This window comes from Pteropus alecto, unplaced genomic scaffold (assembly GCF_000325575.1).
Source record: "Pteropus alecto unplaced genomic scaffold, ASM32557v1 scaffold98, whole genome shotgun sequence".
NCBI classification, from domain to species: Eukaryota; Metazoa; Chordata; class Mammalia; order Chiroptera; family Pteropodidae; genus Pteropus; species Pteropus alecto.
In genome coordinates this window covers 633680-653937 of record NW_006443570.1, presented here as the reverse complement: position 1 = coordinate 653937, position 20258 = coordinate 633680, and the positions used below count along the sequence as shown (strand labels likewise).

The 20258-nt window shown below is 35.5% G+C and overlaps 1 protein-coding gene across 3 annotated transcripts in view; it reads right to left on the bottom strand.

Moving 5' to 3' along the window:
* The window catches only part of LOC102884882 (signal transducer and activator of transcription 5B), a 47555-nt gene that overhangs the window by 22040 nt on the left and 5257 nt on the right, over positions 1-20258 (bottom strand). For 2 of the 3 annotated variants that reach the window (XM_025041658.1, XM_025041657.1), the window contains exons 2-3: positions 3797-3922; positions 759-895 (exon numbers count right to left, since the gene is read on the bottom strand). In XM_025041658.1, the coding sequence (XP_024897426.1) occupies positions 759-886 (128 nt within the window). In that variant the 5' untranslated portion in view covers positions 887-895; positions 3797-3922. The remainder of the gene's footprint in view (positions 1-758; positions 896-3796; positions 3923-20258) is intronic. The other variant, XM_006924606.3, reaches the window with a different exon arrangement.

Sequence of the window (20258 nt, the reverse complement as noted above, 5' to 3'; positions counted from 1 at the left end):
CCCCCACTCACGATAGTGGAGGCCTGAAGTATCTGAAAAGTATGCTGGATCTGACTGACAGACTGGTAACCAACCAACACGTTCCCAGGCCCTGAGCAGAGCAGCAAACAGCCTGCTGCCTGGCGTGCAATAATGTCGATTAAAAAGCTTTGTTATCAGTCTACTGCACTGTACTAACTCTAAAAGAATTTAAAAACAAAATTTCCCCTAAATCTATAAACAGTAATTTGAAAAATAAGAAAAATAAAGATGCTTTCTAAATCTGCCACCAAGATGTAATTATTGTTAATATTTGGGTGTATCGTCTTTTAGTTGTGTGTGTGTATGTATACACATTACATATAGATTTAAAAACACCAATGTGTCTATTGTTAAATTTGTTAACAATACATTTTATTAAATTATGTGCGCAAACATACCTTATCTGCCCCATTCAGCACTAAATTCTACATAGACAAGGGCTTTAATTTTTTCATATGAACTCTACCTCCTACAACACTGCTAGGCACCCTGCAGGCACTCAAAACACATTTGTTAATTCTTTTTTATGAGTAGCAATGCTCCAATGTTTTTAAGCAGAATTAACTCTTAAAGGGAAGAAATCCTATTTTAAAAATCTCTAGAGTCATTCCATTTTCCTAACTCACATAATTTTTTTTAAACGTACAACTTTTGGAGTCTCCATCCTATTATCTTTCCAATCAAACTTTGATATGCTTGTGCTTCACGAGATATGATGGAGAAAACCATTCACTTACCACGCTTGGCTTTCAATCCACTGGGATAAATAATGGCGCACCTCAATGGGGAAATGCTGGCCATACAATGCTTGCATCTGGTGAAGGGCATCTCCCTGCAGCTGCTGGGCTTGGATCCACACAGCCATGTTTATAATCTGCTAAACAAACAGTCAGTGGTTTGGGTGGGTTTCCGCCCCCCCCGCCTTTAAATCCACTAGAGTTAATATTCACATAATTATAAAAGCTAAAGATAAATGCTTTTAAGTCTTTTTGGAGTGACTGAAGATCAGTATTCTGGAACTGAATTTTAGCTTTGGAATGTTTTCAGAATGTAGATGTTCAGTGTGGCCATGGAAAGCTTTATAACTGGGTCTGTGAAGCTCCAACTATAAAATGTACTGGATTCCTATAAGCCAAAGGGCAAAACCAACATTAGGAGAACTGCCTATAGCATCACAGACTTTTCTTGAAGCAACAGTAAGTAGCATTTCAACAAAAATGATAAATAATTAGCACGGGGATTTTTTTTTTATCACTTGTTTTAGATTTGGTATTTTGACTTTTAAGAAATACAGTAAACATACTACCATTCTGAAAATGACCCAGTAAAAGAAAAGTGAAAATATTTAAAGCATGGGTCGAGTCTTATGTATTACCACTAGTAGGGCACAGATTTATTTGGAAAAATACCCCAAGGTTCATCTTCTAAGTTATTGCTAAGGAATTTATGAAGCGATGTTGTGTTAAATTATAGCCTTTAAAACAATACATCCCACCTCAGTCAGAAACAAATACCATTATATTCCAATAGTGGGTAGGTTTTTAAAATAAGCTCTGAAAAATGATTTTATAAAACTACCAAGATGCCTTCTCTGACTCACCTGAGAATTTTCAATTCATTTGGCAGAAACTCTCTGGGCTTAACCAGATTGTGGCAGCAACGTTACTTTCATCTACGCACAAGGGACTAAACCAAACCTTGCCCTAACACTCTGACCCACAATGTAGAATTTGGTGTAAGGCAGGGCTCTCCTGGATCCCATCCATAACGATTTGGCTACTGATTTGCACAGTTCTCCCAAGAGCTATGCTACAGTTAGGATCCAGTGAATTAGACCTTGATTTTGTTGAACACCAGGGACTACACGTGTGTTAGGAAACAAAACTCCCGTCTCAGTTAGTTGTTGTCCGATCACGTAACACTGAGCTATTTATGGGATGAGTCAGTTAGCCAACAATGAGGTGTGGGGTAAGTGCCAGTTACCTATTTTAGACTTGTGCAATGCTATAGAACACTTGAGAGGTGTATAGTTTTATTTAGGGCTTTCAGGCATTAAGACTGGGTTAACTGTAAGATCACCCGAGATATCAAATTTCAATGGCTGCGAGTTTACTAGGAGAAAGACTGGGATCAAAGAGCTCTCTCCAGAAACAATTCCACGTTATAATCAAACATCTGGAACACATTTAATTATACGATGTAATTTTTAATCAAATAAATCAAATCCCAAGACTTTGGAAACTTGGAACAGATACTAAAGCATGTTTTTTTGGATAAAAGGTAAAGGAATGGATAGATGAACAGATGGATGAAGGTGCTTAGGCATTTATGTGTATGGTAGAACAAAAAAGGAATGAAAAAAAGAATGCAGGTATTAAAAATAACGTCTCTTTTAGTGGTAAAGAATTTGTAAGGAATAGCGCTTAATGAATGTTTGAGTAATACCAACAGGCAGCAAAGTTATCCTGCATCCTGCATTCGTTAACTGAATTGACCCAAGAGACGAAAGAAGGAACATTGTGGGAAAACTTTTCTCCCCTCAGAGACTCCTTCACAATTTACCCAAATAAAATAGCAGTCTGGTCACTATTCTCAGTCTGCTTTAGTTTTCTTCATATCATTTATCACTTCCTGACATTTCATCACATATTTGTTTACTGTCCTCTCAGGAGGATGAAATCACCATGAACATAATGACTTTGTTTTTGTTCACTGTTCCTTCTCTTGGGCCTAGAACAGTGCCTGGCGCATAAGCAGTCAGTAAAATTTGTTGTTGTTGCATAAATAAATGTGTACACACAGTTTAGTCAAATCTATCAGCTCTTTTCAAGTTATTATGGAACAAGGTATCAGGATGAAATACCAAGGTAATTCATTGAAACAGATTTTATCATTTGGATGATTTCATAATTTGGATGAGAGTATATTTACGATGGTCTATTTGTCCCTTCATAACATATACCACAATTTGTAATTTTTTCTATTAGTTTTTCTTGATTTGTTTTTGTCTATCTTCTGAACTCTCAACAGGAAGTGAAGGGAACATATTTATTCACTACTGTGTTCCCAGTGCCTTGTACAGTGGCTTGCCATGGTAAGTAGTCAATAAACATTTGTTGAGTGATTAAATACATACCAAATATTTGGTAAATATTTCACATGTCCTGCTGGCTGAGCATATTACAGTAGCCTATTATTGTTTTAAGGAAGACTACAGTGATATGTCATCTATGTGGGGGTACTATACAAACATCACACTATTTTATTTTGTCTTACGTTTTACATTAATTCTTAATTTTTATCGAAGAATGGAATGCTGAGCTCTTAGAATTTGTCAGAGTATTTTTATAGCTCTAAATATGAACATATAATTATTTTCTAAAATGCCATTTGAAGAATAGCCGGCAAATATAAGGTAGCGACCACCTTATTTTGATAAATACAATATGCTTTAATTCTACTACACTGAAATGCTTTGATGTAAGTAGAAAACAGATTTTGCCTACTACTAGTCAAAAATGTGAAATAAAAATACACTAAATAATACAGAATCATTTTTATTTTGCTTTTTAACTAAGAATTACGAATGCATGGAATATGAGAGGACTTATTGAGATTATCATGTAACAATTTAAATATGTGATTTAGGAAAAAAAAAACACTCTCCTCAATCATATCAATAAAATTTAGACTCTAAGTGCTTTTCTTCATATGATAAAACTCTTCATGCCCATTATTAGGCTATGCCTGTACCTTCTATAAGCTGATTCCTTACCCTTTCTCACCAGTCTTTATCCTGTCACCAAAAAGTATTCCAAATTTGCAGTGACTGCACCTCTGTCCTCAATATATGCTCTCTTCTGCTTATTTATAGGCAGTTCCATCTTCAATGCGTGATGTTCTGACAAGGGAAATGGTTTGTATCTTTGGTAAACCATCACGGGGACTTCTCTAAAGACTGGAAAATGGATTTGCAATCTTATTTTTAGCCAAAAATGAGAACTAGTTGAGCATGCTTAGTTGAGCATAGTATTCATAAGCATTCCAAACAACCCAAATAGCCTGAAATGCAGAATATTGTACTTTCTGAAAGGATAAGGTGTCTACATTGACCTTATCTATCTGGATGTGTCTTAGGAGTCCCGAATAAAGCAGACCCTCGGGCACTTCGAAATCTTTGAAAGGGTTTCAAAGTGTAATAAATAGCTCATAATGTTGTAAGCATATTGAAAACCACACACACAAAAATAAATGTTCACTAACATAAATAAATGATATCAGTGGGTGGGATTTAGGAGGAATTTTGTCTCAATAATAAATACCTCTTTATTAGGTGCTTTCCCTTTTAAAAGTAAAATATAAACCTTTGTAAAGAAACACATCACTCCCTCTGAAGACTTCTGAAACATTTTGGCCAGGGTCATGCCATAGCCAAACTGTGGTTGGTGGGGAAGTACATGACAGAAGGCTCCCAATGCAAATGGGCCAACTGAGTGAATGAATTCTAGCTTGGGGCGGGGCGGGGGAAGTGAAAACGTATGCAGGGATTTATTTGGATTCATGTGTACAATGTTAAGCATTTTATAATTCTTATCCTCCATCCCACCACCACCACGCCATCCCATCCCATGCTAGGGCCAGAGAGTCTAAAATGGGGTTAAAGTTCTGAAGATAACGGCAAACTCATCTAAATAGTTATTCAAGATCTAATCTCTTAAACCATTCTGTGCTTCAGCTTCTTTATTTTGTCAAATGAGAATAATGACACTTAAACATCGCTCAGGGGGTTGTTGTAAGAATGCGTTAATTAATATGTGTAAATGTTTAAGACAGTGCCTGGCTCATAGTAAGTGGTCGATATTATTCTGATTTTTACAACGTTAAACTTACAAAGGTGGCTTCCTTCTCCCCATCTCCAGTTTTAACTTACTTCAACAGACTATACCTTTCCAAAGTCAATCCTCCACAAAGAGCTCTTTGCTCACCTTTCTCCTTAACCAATATCCTGCGGTACAAACTTTACCTTCCTTTTAAAAGATGGTACAGTCTTCTCATTTTTTAATCCATTTCGCTGACACAAAGGATGGATGAGAACGGGTGGGGAGTGGTGACAAGGCACCGGGAGGATGTTCTCACCTCACATCTGAATGAGAGAACTGAGAATTGTGAGGGGTGGTATAACGAGAGCCAGACTGCCACAGGTACAGTATGTCTTCCCTTAACGTCAGTGGGTTCTACGACTTTAAGTGAAATGATGTATAATGAAACCAATTTAACTATAGGCTAATTGATATAAAAAAGAGTTATTAAGTTCTTATGGCATCTCATCAATATTATAATGAAACAACAGTGAATGAAATGACCTGCTGTATACGAGACTCAAGGGAAAAAAAAAGAATCTTATTCCTCCCAAGGACACATCTGACCCCTACTAATTAAAATATAAATTAGTAGCAACAAATATTTTGATTCATCTAATAAATAATAATAATTTTGGAAATAAGATTGAAAAATGAATTAAAATAACATTTATTAGTGTTATTATCCACCATCCAGATTTATCATTTACTGTCATTTACTGAACACTTAGCTATAATATTTATTACAATAAGTGCTTTTATGAATCTACTCCTTAAATCCTCACAAAACTGTAGGAGGTAGGCACTATTATTATCCCCAGTTTATAGATGAGGAAACTGAGGCTCAGCAAATTAAATAGGGTTGTAAAATGGTGTAAGAACTTTGGAAAACAATCTGGCAGTTCTTCAAAAGCTTAAACATGGAATTACAATACAACCCAGCAGTTCCACTCCTTGGTACATGCCTGAGAACTGAAAACATATTTCTACAAAAACTTGTATACAAAAGTCCATAGCAGCATTATTCATAACAGCCAAAAAAATAGAAACAACCCAAATGTCCATTGATGGATGAACAAATAATATGGATGTAAATGGAAAAATGGGTAAAATGGAATATTATTCAGACATAAAAAGACATAAAGTAGTGACACATGCCACAACATGGATGAACCTTGAAAACATTATGCTAAGTGAAAGAGGCCAGACACAAAAGGCCACACATACTCTAAATTCCATTTATATGAAATGTCCAGAATAAGCAAACCTCTAGAGGCAAAGTAGATTGACTGGTGGTTGCCAAGGGCTGGAGTAGTTGGAAGTGACTTTTAATGCGATGGGTTTCTTTTTGGGGTGAAATACTTGCCCCAGGTCCCACACTACTGAGGGGCACCATCCGGGCTGGGTCTGGGCAGTGAGTAACATGCTCCCTTTGTCTTGAGGACTTTTGGTGGTTGATTATATGGTTTTCTGTACTTTTTTGTACGTTTGCTATATTTCATAATTTAAAGAAAGAAAAAGGCTAAGAAATTAGAGTAAGAAACCTAACACTGCAAGGCTCTGATTTAGGCAAAGGCTTGGTCTAGCTCCGGATCTGAAAAGTATAAGGCAAGGAACCAGGATTCGAAACTGTTAACCATATCAGCACCATTTAATGACTACGGGACTTTGGATAAAATATAAAGAGCAAGTTCCCTAGTTGTGTCAGTGGCGACACTAGTACATGTATTTGGTGGTGGTAGTTATCTAGTAGTAGGAACTTGGCAGAACAGAAAAATTAAATAGTAGTAATAAAGGATTAAGACTTTGTTCATATTAAAATTGGCCTAATATCAAGATAGAAGGTTAGAGTAAAACTTTCCCATCTAGAAGTAGGTCAATATCGGAGCCAGCTGCTCTTAAAAAAATTTCTAAATTCTACTTTGTAAGTAATCAGGAAGGCAATTCTCTAACGAAATCAGATTATTAAACAGATGGAAAGAGAACAGAAAGAATAAAAGTATTTGGCTTATAAACAAACAAGGAAAAATTTGCCCAGGCAACATCGAGATGATAATATTCTGGGAAAACAATCAGTCATAAATCTTTACATCACAGCCAAATCATTACATATTATTTAGAGAAGAAGAGAAAGCAAGTGAAGGAGGGAGAAGGGAAGGAAAGGTAGAGAGGAGGGAAGGGAGGGAAGGAAGAAGGAGGGGAACTATTTGCTAAATATAAAGGTCAAGTCTTAATCAGTGGGTTATCATATATTTAAAATTCTCACCTAAATATATCTTGGCCAAAAACACGCAATCTCAAAAATAAAGAGAGTAGACTCAGAAAGATCATCGTAGCTGCTAAAACCATTAAGTGATACTTGTTGGGAACAGGATATTCACACAGTGTCAAAGTAGTACCGCGTATGTTGCTATTATTCGCAAAAGGAAAAAAGTACATTTTCAGTGGAAAAAGCTGGCAAACGACACCTTAACCAAGTAATCAAACATCCCTAATCATGGGACAAACGGACATTTTATGTCTCCAGATGTGATACACTGAAAAGAACGTTAGACAAACTAAATGTTTTACCTCTACTCATGAAGAAACAATTAGACAAATCTAAACTGTGAGACTCTTATGAAAAACAGAAAACTGTGGAACTGTTCTAAGTTAAAGGAAATTAAAAGGACATGATAACTACCCACATCATAAATTAAAAAAAAAAAACAAAAAACCCTACAGCTCTAAAACACTACTAGGACAATTAAATATTAAAAATTTTTAATTTAAATGTCGACTATATCTTGGGTATTATTGTATCAATATTAAATTTCTTAAGAATGATGATGGCATTGAAGTTACATAGAATGACTTTGTTCCTGGTAAATACATACTCAAGTATTTAAGGGTAAAGTCATGATGTCTGATACCTATTTTCAAAGGAGAGAAGGAGGAGGTGTTACCTAAATGTAGTAACTGTGAACAATTGATCTACCTAGGCAAAGTGTATGTGAGTGTTCATTGTTCTATTCTTTCAACTTTTCAGTAATTAAAAAAAATTTTTTAATCAAAATTAAGGGCAAAAATTCCAAATAAAGAAGAAAAAAAGTACTGAAAGTAGAAGTTTGACTCTCATCTTGAAATTGTCCCTGGCAGTACATAAAAATCTGGACTTCTCAGATTCTGTGCTACAGCTGGTAAGATGCTGTCATACAAGACAGGCTCCCTCCTGCCACATGGGCCTGCAGCTTGAATGCATGTGCATTATCACTCTTTCTGTGTCGAAATCCATTTAGCAACTTGAACAACCCATTTAGGAAGAAGCTACATCACTACCACTTCCCAGATAAGAAAAACATTTGCTGTAGCCCATAATGGCCATCTGCATTATGCAAAAGTAAGAAATGATTTGAGGCTGTCATGTAGACCTATGTCAGCCTCAGAATTTCTAATGAAGGTTACTCTCTACCCATTTTATACCATTAATCAAGAGCAACTAACTCATCTTAGAATATGTTTCTTGTACAGTGTAAATCCTTTAGTTCAGGAAATAAAAATTCCTCAGCCACTAAAATATACTGAGTTTCCATACCATTTAGATGAAAGAGAATTTCTCTCTTGTTCTTAAGTTTTTTCCTTTAAAAAATAAAGGCAATTTATTAATGAATCAACACACATTCCTAACATTTTCCCCATTAAAGATCACAACCTTCCTCTTAATTGAGAATTATAGTATTAAGTTTCCATCTAGCAAAATTAATTTTGAAGGGCACTTTGCACTAGGTTAACTCCCAGGGACAACCATTAGTTAGATATAATATACAATAGTGAAGAACTGGTAATAACCTAAATATCCAAAATAGGAGAATAAACTAGAACATTTTAATTTGATGGAATATAGTGCAACAATTTAAAATGTAAAGGCTATATTTAAATATAAGGCTATGTAGACACATTTTTAAAATGTATAAAAAGAATGGTAAATGAAAAGTGTACACAATATATATGCTGGAGGACAAATATAAGAGACAGGTCAAAGAGAACTGTAAACCGTTGTTACATTTCAGTTAAGAAGTTTTGGTACAATTTTTTGTAAAGTTTTTTTTAGTTAACTTTTGTTTAGAATGTAAAATTTAAAATATAAATTTAATAGTCATGGGCAATTGGTACGACTCACTATCTCCCTCAGGAACCAAGCATAAAAGAATATGCAAGACACAGGAAGAAATATTTCCCATGACAGCACCAAATTATGGCACTTTCTTACAAATTAGGTCATCCTGATTCAAGTAGGACATGAAATAGTAAAAATTCAGAATTATAAAGTTTTTTAAAAAATAAATGCAATTCCATTATTTTCAAATATATAGCACTGGTTTAAGACTATTAATAGCTACGCTTAATTTGTAATTTTGACATCTATTTATGTAATACTTTATTTAAAGGCTTTCAAATGCCTTGTACCCAATAACTATTCATATTACTTTGTTTAATAAACCTTTCTTCTTGAAATAGTATAAAGGTAAATGGCACAAAAATATATTTTGAAGTATTTTTTGAAGTCCAGAAGAAACAAAAAATGTTTATTGGAGGAGAGTAGATGAAAAAAGATGAACAAAATTTGGTAATTTTTGGACTTGAGTGATGAATCTACAGGAATTCATAATATACTATTCTCTCTTATTTTATGTGTTCGAAAATGTTCCTACCAAACATTGAGAATACTAAAAGGAAAAAAAAAGGTAAACTAGAACTGAGACCAGCTTGAAGACAAGTGATCGTGGAGGTAGTAAAGTTTAAATTTAGGTTTTATTGTGATTTCTGAAAGAAACGTGAAAAATAGAAAAAAAAAGGACTATTTGGGAAAGTAATATTTCAAAACAAGAAATAATACTTAGGGTCATATTTGGCTCTTTTTTCATCTTTGATATGACAAAGTGACTGTCCCTGTAAACTCGTACCAATTGTAATTAGAATGAATTGCACAGAAAACCCCTCACAGCAGTGCAAGAATTCCTTTTCAAAAACTACACTTTCCTTACCCTTAATGACACACCTGAATAAAACCGGCCTACAAGAAAGTCCTTGATAGTTCCAGGGTAACAATGCAAGGCTGCTAGAAGGCTACAGTTACAAGATCAGATCCCACAAAGCCTTAGCCATTGGTTCTTAACTTTACTCCTATTCAAAGGCCAACAGAACTGGGAGGGGTGGGTGAGGGGGGAATCTTCCTGCTTTGTTGATATGAACTTATTTTGTGCCCAGAGCCTATATCTAAAGCCACAGCAAGGTTTATATTCCCTCTTGGATTCTTCACTATCTCAGGAAGGTTGAAGAGATTGGGCCAGTTTCTAAGAACAGAAAGGCAGCACTGTAGGGCAATCATGCTAAGGATGCCCTGAGATAATTCTCCCTGGGTTGCACTCCACATCTTTTATGTACATCAACACCAGCGCTCACCCAATCATCTCTACTCTCTACAGAAAACCTGGGGAAAAGACCAAACTACACCGGAAATGCACACCTATCCACTGAACCCGAACCAAGTGCAGAAGAATATAGTATTTGCCCCCTCTTTTCAAGTAGCTGTGTCCTTTGCCTTTACCAATAATCATAATCTACTTCATTTTTGCTCATAGTTATTTGAACGTAAATCTTTTCGAAAAACAAAATAGAAAATGAATCTAAATATGTTTTGGTTAAAATAATGGAAGACTAAAATCTTCTCTTTTAAGAGAGAGAAATGCCTCATCAGCTAGTTCCTTTGTCTGCTTTTTGGATGATCTGCCATTTGTGAAGTCCGAATGCAGCTTTTTGAAGATAATGCCAATGTGTGGGGTGGAACACTCACTGTTTAAATAAAATGAGTCCTGCAGAAAAGATGGGTAACAGGAGCTAAGAAAATCATTCTAACAATGGGTAACAGGAGCTAAGAAAAATCATTTTAATTCTGAGATGAAATGACATTTAAATAAGAGCTCATCGTGTCTTAGAAAATCAAAATGTTTGGTCTCTTGGGAGAAAAAATGTTATCCAGTATAAGAATAATAATGATATCAGGACATTCAACATTAAGATGAATCAAAACTGTGCACAAAGTAACATTTACCACAGCATCAACACTGGAAATTTGTAATAAAATACAATTACTTTTGCTAAAACAATCTTCTTCTGGAAACAGATTCTCTCTCACTTTATATGTACTGGGATAGCTACACACAACTTAGTACCATGAACTTGAGTGTATGTTCCTACAACATACAACAGATGCACTGAAAAACCCCCACCTCTTAACTAACTGCTTTGGCCCCAAGACATCAGCCAGGATAACGGCAGAACTCTTCTGTGTCTATGCTTGTTCGCAGGCTGCACCCGTTACAGGAAGAAGCTAAGAGCAGCGATTTCCTTCCAAAAGGTCAGCTGCTTCAGACAGACCAAACAGAAAGCAGTTAATTCTTGCCAACTTCCCCTCCTGCTTCTGCAGCATGTACGCAATAGCATTTGGTTTCCAGTAAAGCTCCAAAGAAAAACAAAACAAACGTGAGACCCACAACCTATGCAATGTCAAGTGTCTCACTTGACTAAATTGAAGACAAAAAGCTCACATGAAGCTGCACTTTTTAAACAGCAGGGAAACTGTAAAGAACTACCAGATTTGCTGTGGACTTAAGGATGAGGCAAAAGACCATCCTAGACTTTACACTAATCCTCCAGAAGTCTTTACCTAAAAATATAATGGTATTTTGGCTATAATAAATGTGACAACACGTAAGGTCCCTAGCTGATTGGTATAAAAGTGAATCTTTAGCTTTCCTCTTCTCAAACTGAAGTCAAATCGTCGTCCAACATGCTAAGGCACTGGCCGGGTTCAATACTGATAATCAGCTAAAGCAAATATACAGCGATTATATAGTTTCTTAAATTAGACATGGAGAAAAGACTGTACAACTAAGAACAAAAAAAAAAAGAGGAAGAGGACAGAAAATATGATTTTAAATCTTCTTTAGGTAGTAATCCTACAGTAGTTACAGAATAATACTGGATACACACCCAGCCCCAAAGAAACAAAGCGTAGACTTCTTTAAATTAGGTGAGCATCTATGCGTTCACTTTTCCTAGGGGCAACAAAATTAGATCCTTTTGAGTATAAAAGTGAAGAATGAAGGAAAAATAAAGACTTTTTAAGTTTTCTCAGCCAGATTGGTTCCTGGTTTAGCTGTCTACATACGACTTACAAGAAAATGTGACAGGTCCTTCAGAAGGGCTCCTGCAGCATGTCATAGGTTCTATGTGGTTTCTAACTCGTTAGTTTCAGGTTGTGGTGGCAACAGAGACATCAGGCTTTTTGTGAGACAAGCTCCTGTTCTAAAGATTCTACGCTTTGATGATGGAAAGTATGTAACCCACTCTGAGACTACCCCATTTGAAAGGAAGGCAGTTTGGGGTTCAAGGAAAAACATTAGTTTGTTATATATGCTAAATTAACAACTGCTGCCCACACTAGCAACTGTTTCACATTGGAAACAAAATAAACGATTACATTTTCAAGTCTTTCCTATACTTAATCACCAAACATTACATAACAGCAAAGGAATTAGCACAGAAAGGAGAAAAAAGAGGGTTCTAGCGGTCGTAATAGTAATAACAGTAACGGTAGTAATAATAAACATTCAAGGAGTTCTTACTATGTCATGAACTCATGCGCAGTTTTATGCTCTTTATATGTGCTCTCATTTAATCCTCTGATTATTTTGTGTGAGTTTATTATTTTTGTTCTCTAGATGAGGAAACAGGCTTAAGGGTTAGGAAATTTGCCCAAAGTCCTGCAGCAAGGAAGTGAAGGAACTGGGATTAGAACCTAGGGCACATGCTCTCAACCCCGGCAGTTTATTTCTTAAAACCTTTCACCGAACGAAATGAGTTTTTCCCAACAATACCTGTGGTTTAAGACTGCTTTACAATAAAAGCTACACATAAAGTACAACTCACAAATAGATACAAAAAATTATTTGATAATCCAAAAATGCTTTCCTTAAAGGTCAGAGAACATCGAGATGACAACCCTTCAAACGACCAAAGGAAGCCATATTAGGGGTTTGGTGGTTCGCCTTCACGCCTCTAAATCAATCAGTCGGCTAAAAGATTTAGATTGTAAAAGACAGTGGGAGGAGAATAACGAGAACAGTTCTAGGGGTGAGTAACTTTCCAATGAGGCCAAAACCTAGATCCTGACCACTTGTGGTCAGAGCTAACATTGTGACATTTCCTATAAGGCGAGTGAGTGGTTGGTTATATTCATTATATTTGCTCCCAAATTCCTTATTGGGTTTCCATTAGCTACACTATTATCCATCGTTAATATTTACCAGAGAACATCCTAACTCCAGGTTTTCTGCTGGCAGAAAACATTTCTCATAGAGGACAATAATTATTAATACAATTGAGAAAACAACTTTTGAAATAATCCTCTTGAGTAAGATAGGATAGTAAAGATACTGAAGTAAGTTGTCACCTGGATAACTGTTCACATTTCACCAATAATTAAACACCAACTTATCTAATGCTGATGTGCATATGGAGTTACACACCAGGTATAAATGATAAATTCTGTGATAGCTGATTAACACTAAGATGAAAAACATAAAAATAACCATGTTACTGTGCAAGGTGTACATTAAATAACTGGCTGAATGTTAGACGATCACCTGGGTACACCAAGCCATGCCACCAAGAAGTAATTACCCTGATGTAAGAAGACAACTTCTGAATGTAACTTGGGATAAGGACGTCGGGCAAGTCCATACTCCTATGAAAGGTGTCTCATTCGATCTTTAACACCTTTGGCTAAAAAAGAATCAACACAACACTTGTATCCTAAACCCTTTATCATTTTGATCATCCTAGCTTTAAAAGGTGGAATGATTACCTCTCTGGAATTACAATGTGCCCAACACTCTGGGCATAAGAACCAAAACAATTTTGAGTCGCCTGTTGCTCAACGACTACATTGTAAGTTATCCCAGGGTAGGAACCATATCTCATTCATTTTGATGCCCTCAACACAGTACATGGTACATGATAGATGTTCAATAATTGTGTGTTAAATTAAATATAATTTTTGTAGACCTCCGTGTTACAGAAAGAACCTAAATTGGGGAAAATGGCTGGTAGGTCAGTTATTTCCTTAAGATGTTATTTTTAACACTGGGGAGGTCATTAACTTGAATCCTTATTACAGGAATAATGGGACTGAATCATACTTTATAGAAACTGTGACGGAGGTTTTGACTCACCATTGGTACTAATCAAGGTAAATATAATCGCAAGTTGTGTCACTCCATAAACATCGTGACAAGTTTGTAAAATAGAGCTAACACCTCCTTGCAGCGATTTCGAAGAGGAGAATTACATGAAATGTGATGATGCTTACATGAGCTAAAATTCCAAAGAAAGCTTTCTCTTTATGCCAATGAAACTTTTTTTTTCTTCCTTTAATTACGTCTCAAGAAAGAAGCTGAGTATAAACGGAAAGCACAATGTTTATCAACACTGCACTCCTTCGGTTACCATGTACATACACACCAAATACAATCCAGAAAGATTTCTTATTGTGCCAAAACAAGAGGATGAGGTCTATATCCAGAATGGAGATTAACGTTGGAAGGATGACTCAGGGCTCATGGCATCGGTCTGGTAGACGCTGAACCTATTTTTCATCTGAGAGTTCTTCAACTACAGACTCAAATGCCGCCTCAGGAAGGAATTTCAGTAAATACAGTCACGCTTGACTACAGACTATTTTTTATTCAAGACGTATGTCCATGTAGCAAAGTAAGTTTAGCAAATGAAAATACAGTCTTGAATCACTATGGATGTCCCCTACCCTTGCCAAAAATGACAAGCTGCTTGCTCAAAACTGTCACTAATTAGCAGCTGCTGCTGTAAAGAAAACCAAAATAAGTGCCAATAAAAGCATATTGAACTGAAAGGGGGCTTATGACAAGGAATGGGAAATGTGAGAATCTAGTTGTGACTAGTAAACTTTCTAAATGCTGCCAACTAAATGTGGGAGACCAGGGGGCAGGGCGATAATGGCGACAGATGTCCCTTCATATTTAAAGAGGAAGGATTTAGAAGAGTCTCCTAGCATCTGGAAAGACACAGAAATCCCAGGGCACTGAGGTTACTGAATTCCACCGCAACCATTTCCACCTCTCCAACAGGAGCCCATCTTGGTTTGGGGGGTAATTCTTCATTGTCGGTACTTGTCTCTGGCATACTACCATCTGCATTTTCACACATCATAAAAATACCTTCCGTATTCTAATGGCTTCGGCCCAAACTCTTATGGTTGAATCTAGTTGTTGACCCTTCACTTTACAGGTTGAAAAAATAGATCAAGAACAGCAGAAGTGATCTGTCCAGTGTAAGTGAGCAGGGGATACGGTGGTACAAAATCACTTTACTGTTTAGTATAAGAGGCTCTAAAATCACTCAGATTAAGATCCTGCTTGAAATCTAAATTGCATGGACTACTTTTCAAATCATTCTCCAAGGTTCTCCCTCTCTCCTTCTCTTTGTTTCTTAACCAATCAGATCTCCCAGAATAATTCTCTTTTTCCCTCAACAAGGTTAGACTGATACAGAGCCATTACTATTTTATTTATATTTGGACCACAGGGTCAGGTTGTCTCTGTAGCAACTACTCAGAAAAATGAGAGTGAGAAAGAAAAAATAAGGGATGAAGGGTAGGAGGAAGGGAGGGAGGGAGGGAAGAAGATATAGTGCAAACGGGAAAACAGACAAAATAAACAAGCATGAGCATATAATTTCTTAATGAAGCTGCAATCAAAATCTCTTTTGTACCTGCTGTTCCCTTGTGTAATGTTTGTCTTAATGTCTGTATAAACAATTATAACAATGTATCAGTAATTTTCTGTTCACAATCAGGCTATAAGGAGAACAATTTGCTTTATGAAACACGGAGAAAGACTAATCTCTGATATTACTGTCAGTGCAGGTTTATCAGCAAGACTTGAAGGAGATAAGCCTACTGACATACAGATTAGGAATCACATTTTCAGATCTTTAATAACCCCCTAGCGGTCTGCAACAAGCTGTTGAATCAACTTGTCTTTAGATACTTATTATGCATGCATTGCTTGCTAGGTCTAGGTACAAAGCAAAACTAGAAATCCAGCCGGGAGGAAATTGTCAAGTCTCCAAGCAAAAGGGTCATATTTAAAAAAACAAAAAACAAAAAACAAAAAACAGACACAAAGAGACAAAATTATATAATTCCACTTATATGAGGTACCTAGAGAAATCAAATTTATATAGAGAGAAAGAAGAAGGGTGGTTGCCAGGGGCTGTGGGGGCAGGAGAGTGAGAATTATTGCTTAAGGGGTACAGTTTCAGTTTGGGATGATAAAAAAGTTCTGGAGATCAATGGTGGGTGATGGTTGCATGACATTGTGAATGTACGTAATGGTACAGAATCGCACACTAAACATGGTTAAAACAATTTAAACAAAATTTTAATGGGGGAAAAAGCCAGTTCTTGCCTAGTGAATTTCATATATTTAACTCTGAAATCCAAAGGAAACAGAGAATCGGCTTTTCCTTCTCTTTTCTTTCTTCCGCAGTAAAAGGCATACTGAGCGTTGACGTCTTGGAATACACCCTCTCTATTGAGATTAAAGAGGAATAAATGGAATCAAGGTATCTTCAACACCAACCAATGCTTATTACCAGAGATTAGTATCTGCCCACCATAAACAAAGGTACATGAATTAATCCTCTCACAGAAACAGTATTTATTTAATGAATACTTACTGAGCATCTGTCACATGCCAGGCTCTGTTCCAGGTACTGAGGACATAGCAGTGAACAAAAGAGACATGCTTTTTATGAACTTAGGTTCTAGCATCTAATATTAAATATTTAAAAGTTTAAATAAATACAGCCTATGCTATACTTTCTCATTTTTGCTTTTAATTTTCTTCTTTTTATTTCTGTTGTTGGAAAAGGATACCACTTGACTATTACAGAACTGTACAGGTAAACTGTACAAAGTCTGTACATTCAAACCAATATTTGGAAAAAGGTTTTCAAAGCATCTCAACAAAATCAGACTAACAAGGGTGATGGCTGACTTTCGTGAAAGGCTTGACAATGTGAAAGCAATTTCTGATGAAACCTCGACATCTGTTCATCCCTGCTGAAAGCTGATCATCTTTACGGAGCTATAGTAAGTGCAAAACAAATCGGGTCTAATCAAGGATTCCATGGTTAAGAACATTTCAGTATGGTATTAGTCCAGCTTTTTTCCAAGATATAGTTTTATTTAGAGGATAACTTTCATGCTTGCCACAATCAAATCAAATCATTTATCTTTCAAAGACGATTTGCAGATTCAATCTCCACAAGGTACTAAAAATATAGAGCATAGTTAAAAATTCACAACGGGACTCGAGTTGCCACCCACCAATGCATAGCAGCACAAGGTGGTAGGTGGCTAGCAAACATTTAGTCTCTTCTTTTTCCCACAGAATAAAATATGGGTCAGATTCTACTCAAACAAGAAATACCATCACAGTAAAAAACTAGGTATAACAAAAATATTTTGAAATACTTGAAAATGCGCCATTCGTTTCTCAAGTTGACACAACAATCTCTTGTTCAATATAATGAATACAATGAACTTTAAAACAGAAGAATCAGACTCCTTGGAGCATAACAACTTTTGCATATGCTCTTAAATTTTCGTTTAAGAAAATATTTTAAATATTCTAACATAGATTGTTGTATTAGAAAAAAATATTTTTACTTTATGGAAATAATCCTCAATTTTATTGAAGAATTAATAACCTTCAATAAAGTATATATCCAGGATATTTTAAGTGTTAGAATTAACCTACTTTTGGTACCACACTAAAATAAAGGGGTTCTGGAAGCCCACCTAGTACTAAAAGCTACTCGATATTTTATTTAACATTAAAAAGCCAAATAATTTGGTTTAGATGTCAACCAATATTCAAAGTAACACAGAAGTTCTATCCATTTCTTCAAAGGTTCCTTCTAGAATCAGAGATCTAAAGAGACCATTAAGATAAACTAAATAAGCAGGCGGGCCTTAGGATGGAGGGTTTAGGCATTACCTAGATTACCTAGGTTCCATAATCTCTCTAACCAAGTCGGCCACCTGAAGCTCTATTTGTCCAGTCTTCCACACATAGTTGCAGTTATCACCCCATCTATAAAGAACTAAAAATTGCACCCCTTCCTTAGGTACCTCTTAAGACTAAACTAACATTAGAAGAAATGAAAAATGTGAAAGGAAAAATTTCATCTGTAACTAGAAGTTCCCAAATTTCAAGCATAAATTATAAATGTACCATAAAAATGAATAGTCACTAAGACCAAAAGATGAACATGATTTTCTAGACAAACTCAGTTTCAAACACACACACACACACACACACACACACACACACACACACACACACACACTTGGAAGCAAAACAAATTAACAAAAAACTCTGCCTAAAAGTGATTTGATAGTTGAGTAATACCTAAAAAATAACGGGTTGTTTTAGTTCCAGATTGTAAGCAAAGTCATACAGGTGACAAGAGACAATGTAGGCTGATTCATCAAAGTTCAATACTCAGGCCCTTGCACCTTTCTGTAATAACAAGTGATTCCCAACCTCTTTCTATACCCTCTTCTCTGCCACCTTTCAAATGGAATCATATTTCATAATCCATATGCATGTTCATTGTTTGGAACATGGAACGTTTTCTCAAAGTAACAAAGTTATAAAGAGATGAAGAATTCCTAGGTAAGCCCCAAAACCTCAGTGGATGTACAATCCTACAAAATCTAATTATCCTTTATAATTTTGTTTCTAAAGAAAAAGATGTTAGAATTTCTAATCAGAAATACCATTAATAACAAAATAATGCTCCTGTTCTTGTGGGTTCCCTGTCCCAACTCCCAAGCAGCACCAGCGGGAGAAGTCTTCCTCCCAAGAAAAAGAAAAAGACCTCCGAGGACATGGATGATGCTTCAACCAGGCCTTGGTGCAACAGTTCCCAAAACAGGGAGTGAATGCGTGCGTGCGTGCGTGTGCGTGTTCGGGAATGCTGTCTGGTGGTAATTTAGGGGTGTCATTTTCTTCAGGTAAGAGCAGCTTCTGCTTGCTTATAGAGCCATGGCTTCAGTTCCTAAAAGGCAAGAGTCCCTATTTGAATCTAAGTTATTTGTAAGCTAAATGTTAAAGTAGGAGACAGCTATATTTTATTTCTATAGAAAGCCTATAACTACACTGTCCAATGTGACAACCACTAGCTGTATGTGCAACAAGGCACCTGAAATGTGGCTAGTGTCACTGAGAAACTGAATTTTTAAGTTTCATTTCATTTAAATTAACTTAAATGTAAACTTAAAAGCTAATGCTCAATTAAGTTATCGGAAAACTTTCAAGTATATTTGGAACAACTTGGGTATGTGAAATCTACTTTATCAGATGATAGAGATTTTCTGAAATCTGAACGTGTATTTCTGGTGAAAATTTTGCATCCAAATTGAGATATGCTGTAAGTATAAAAAACATATTATATTTTGAATACTAAAAACAAAAAGGAATGTAAAATATCTCTTTAATAGTTTTTCTATTGATTGTATGTTGAAATGATAATATTTTTATATACTTGGCTAAAGAAAAATATTATTAAAATTTATTTCACCTGTTTCTTTTTATTTTTTTTAAGGTGGCTACTATAAAATTACATTTATATTTGTAATGATAGCGCTTATCTATAATATTTTACTATTTCCTATATAACTTTTGTTTATAGTTTTCTAGTCTATATATGTCTTATTTGTAACATTTATAACTTTCCTTCTACATTTTGCTTAGAAGGAAAATTTTTTGAAAGCAATCCTAAGCTTTTAAATTAAAATTTAAAAATATATGTAGCCTTACTGTACTTACTAAAATATTAGCATAAAACTACACTATTTTGAGTTGAAACTGTACAGAGTATTGTTTTTGAAAATTACTATGCTGTTACATAATCTTTATAAAAAGACATATTTAAGAAGACTAGATCTAGTGATTCTTTAATGGAACTACTAGTGATTATCTACCAGCTGCTCAAAGAATGTGAAATTCATTGATTCTTATTAAAAATATACCCTAATGCATATTGCAAAAGAAGTTCATGCAAATTCTTACCTCTGAAAAAATTTTAATGACCTAAATTAAATATTCAATAATTAAAACAATGTGGTATATTCAGAAACACCCTGATCTATGGAACAGAATAGACAAGAAGCAGATCTGAACATATAGAAGGACTTAATATATAATAATGATGGTCTTTCATATCAGC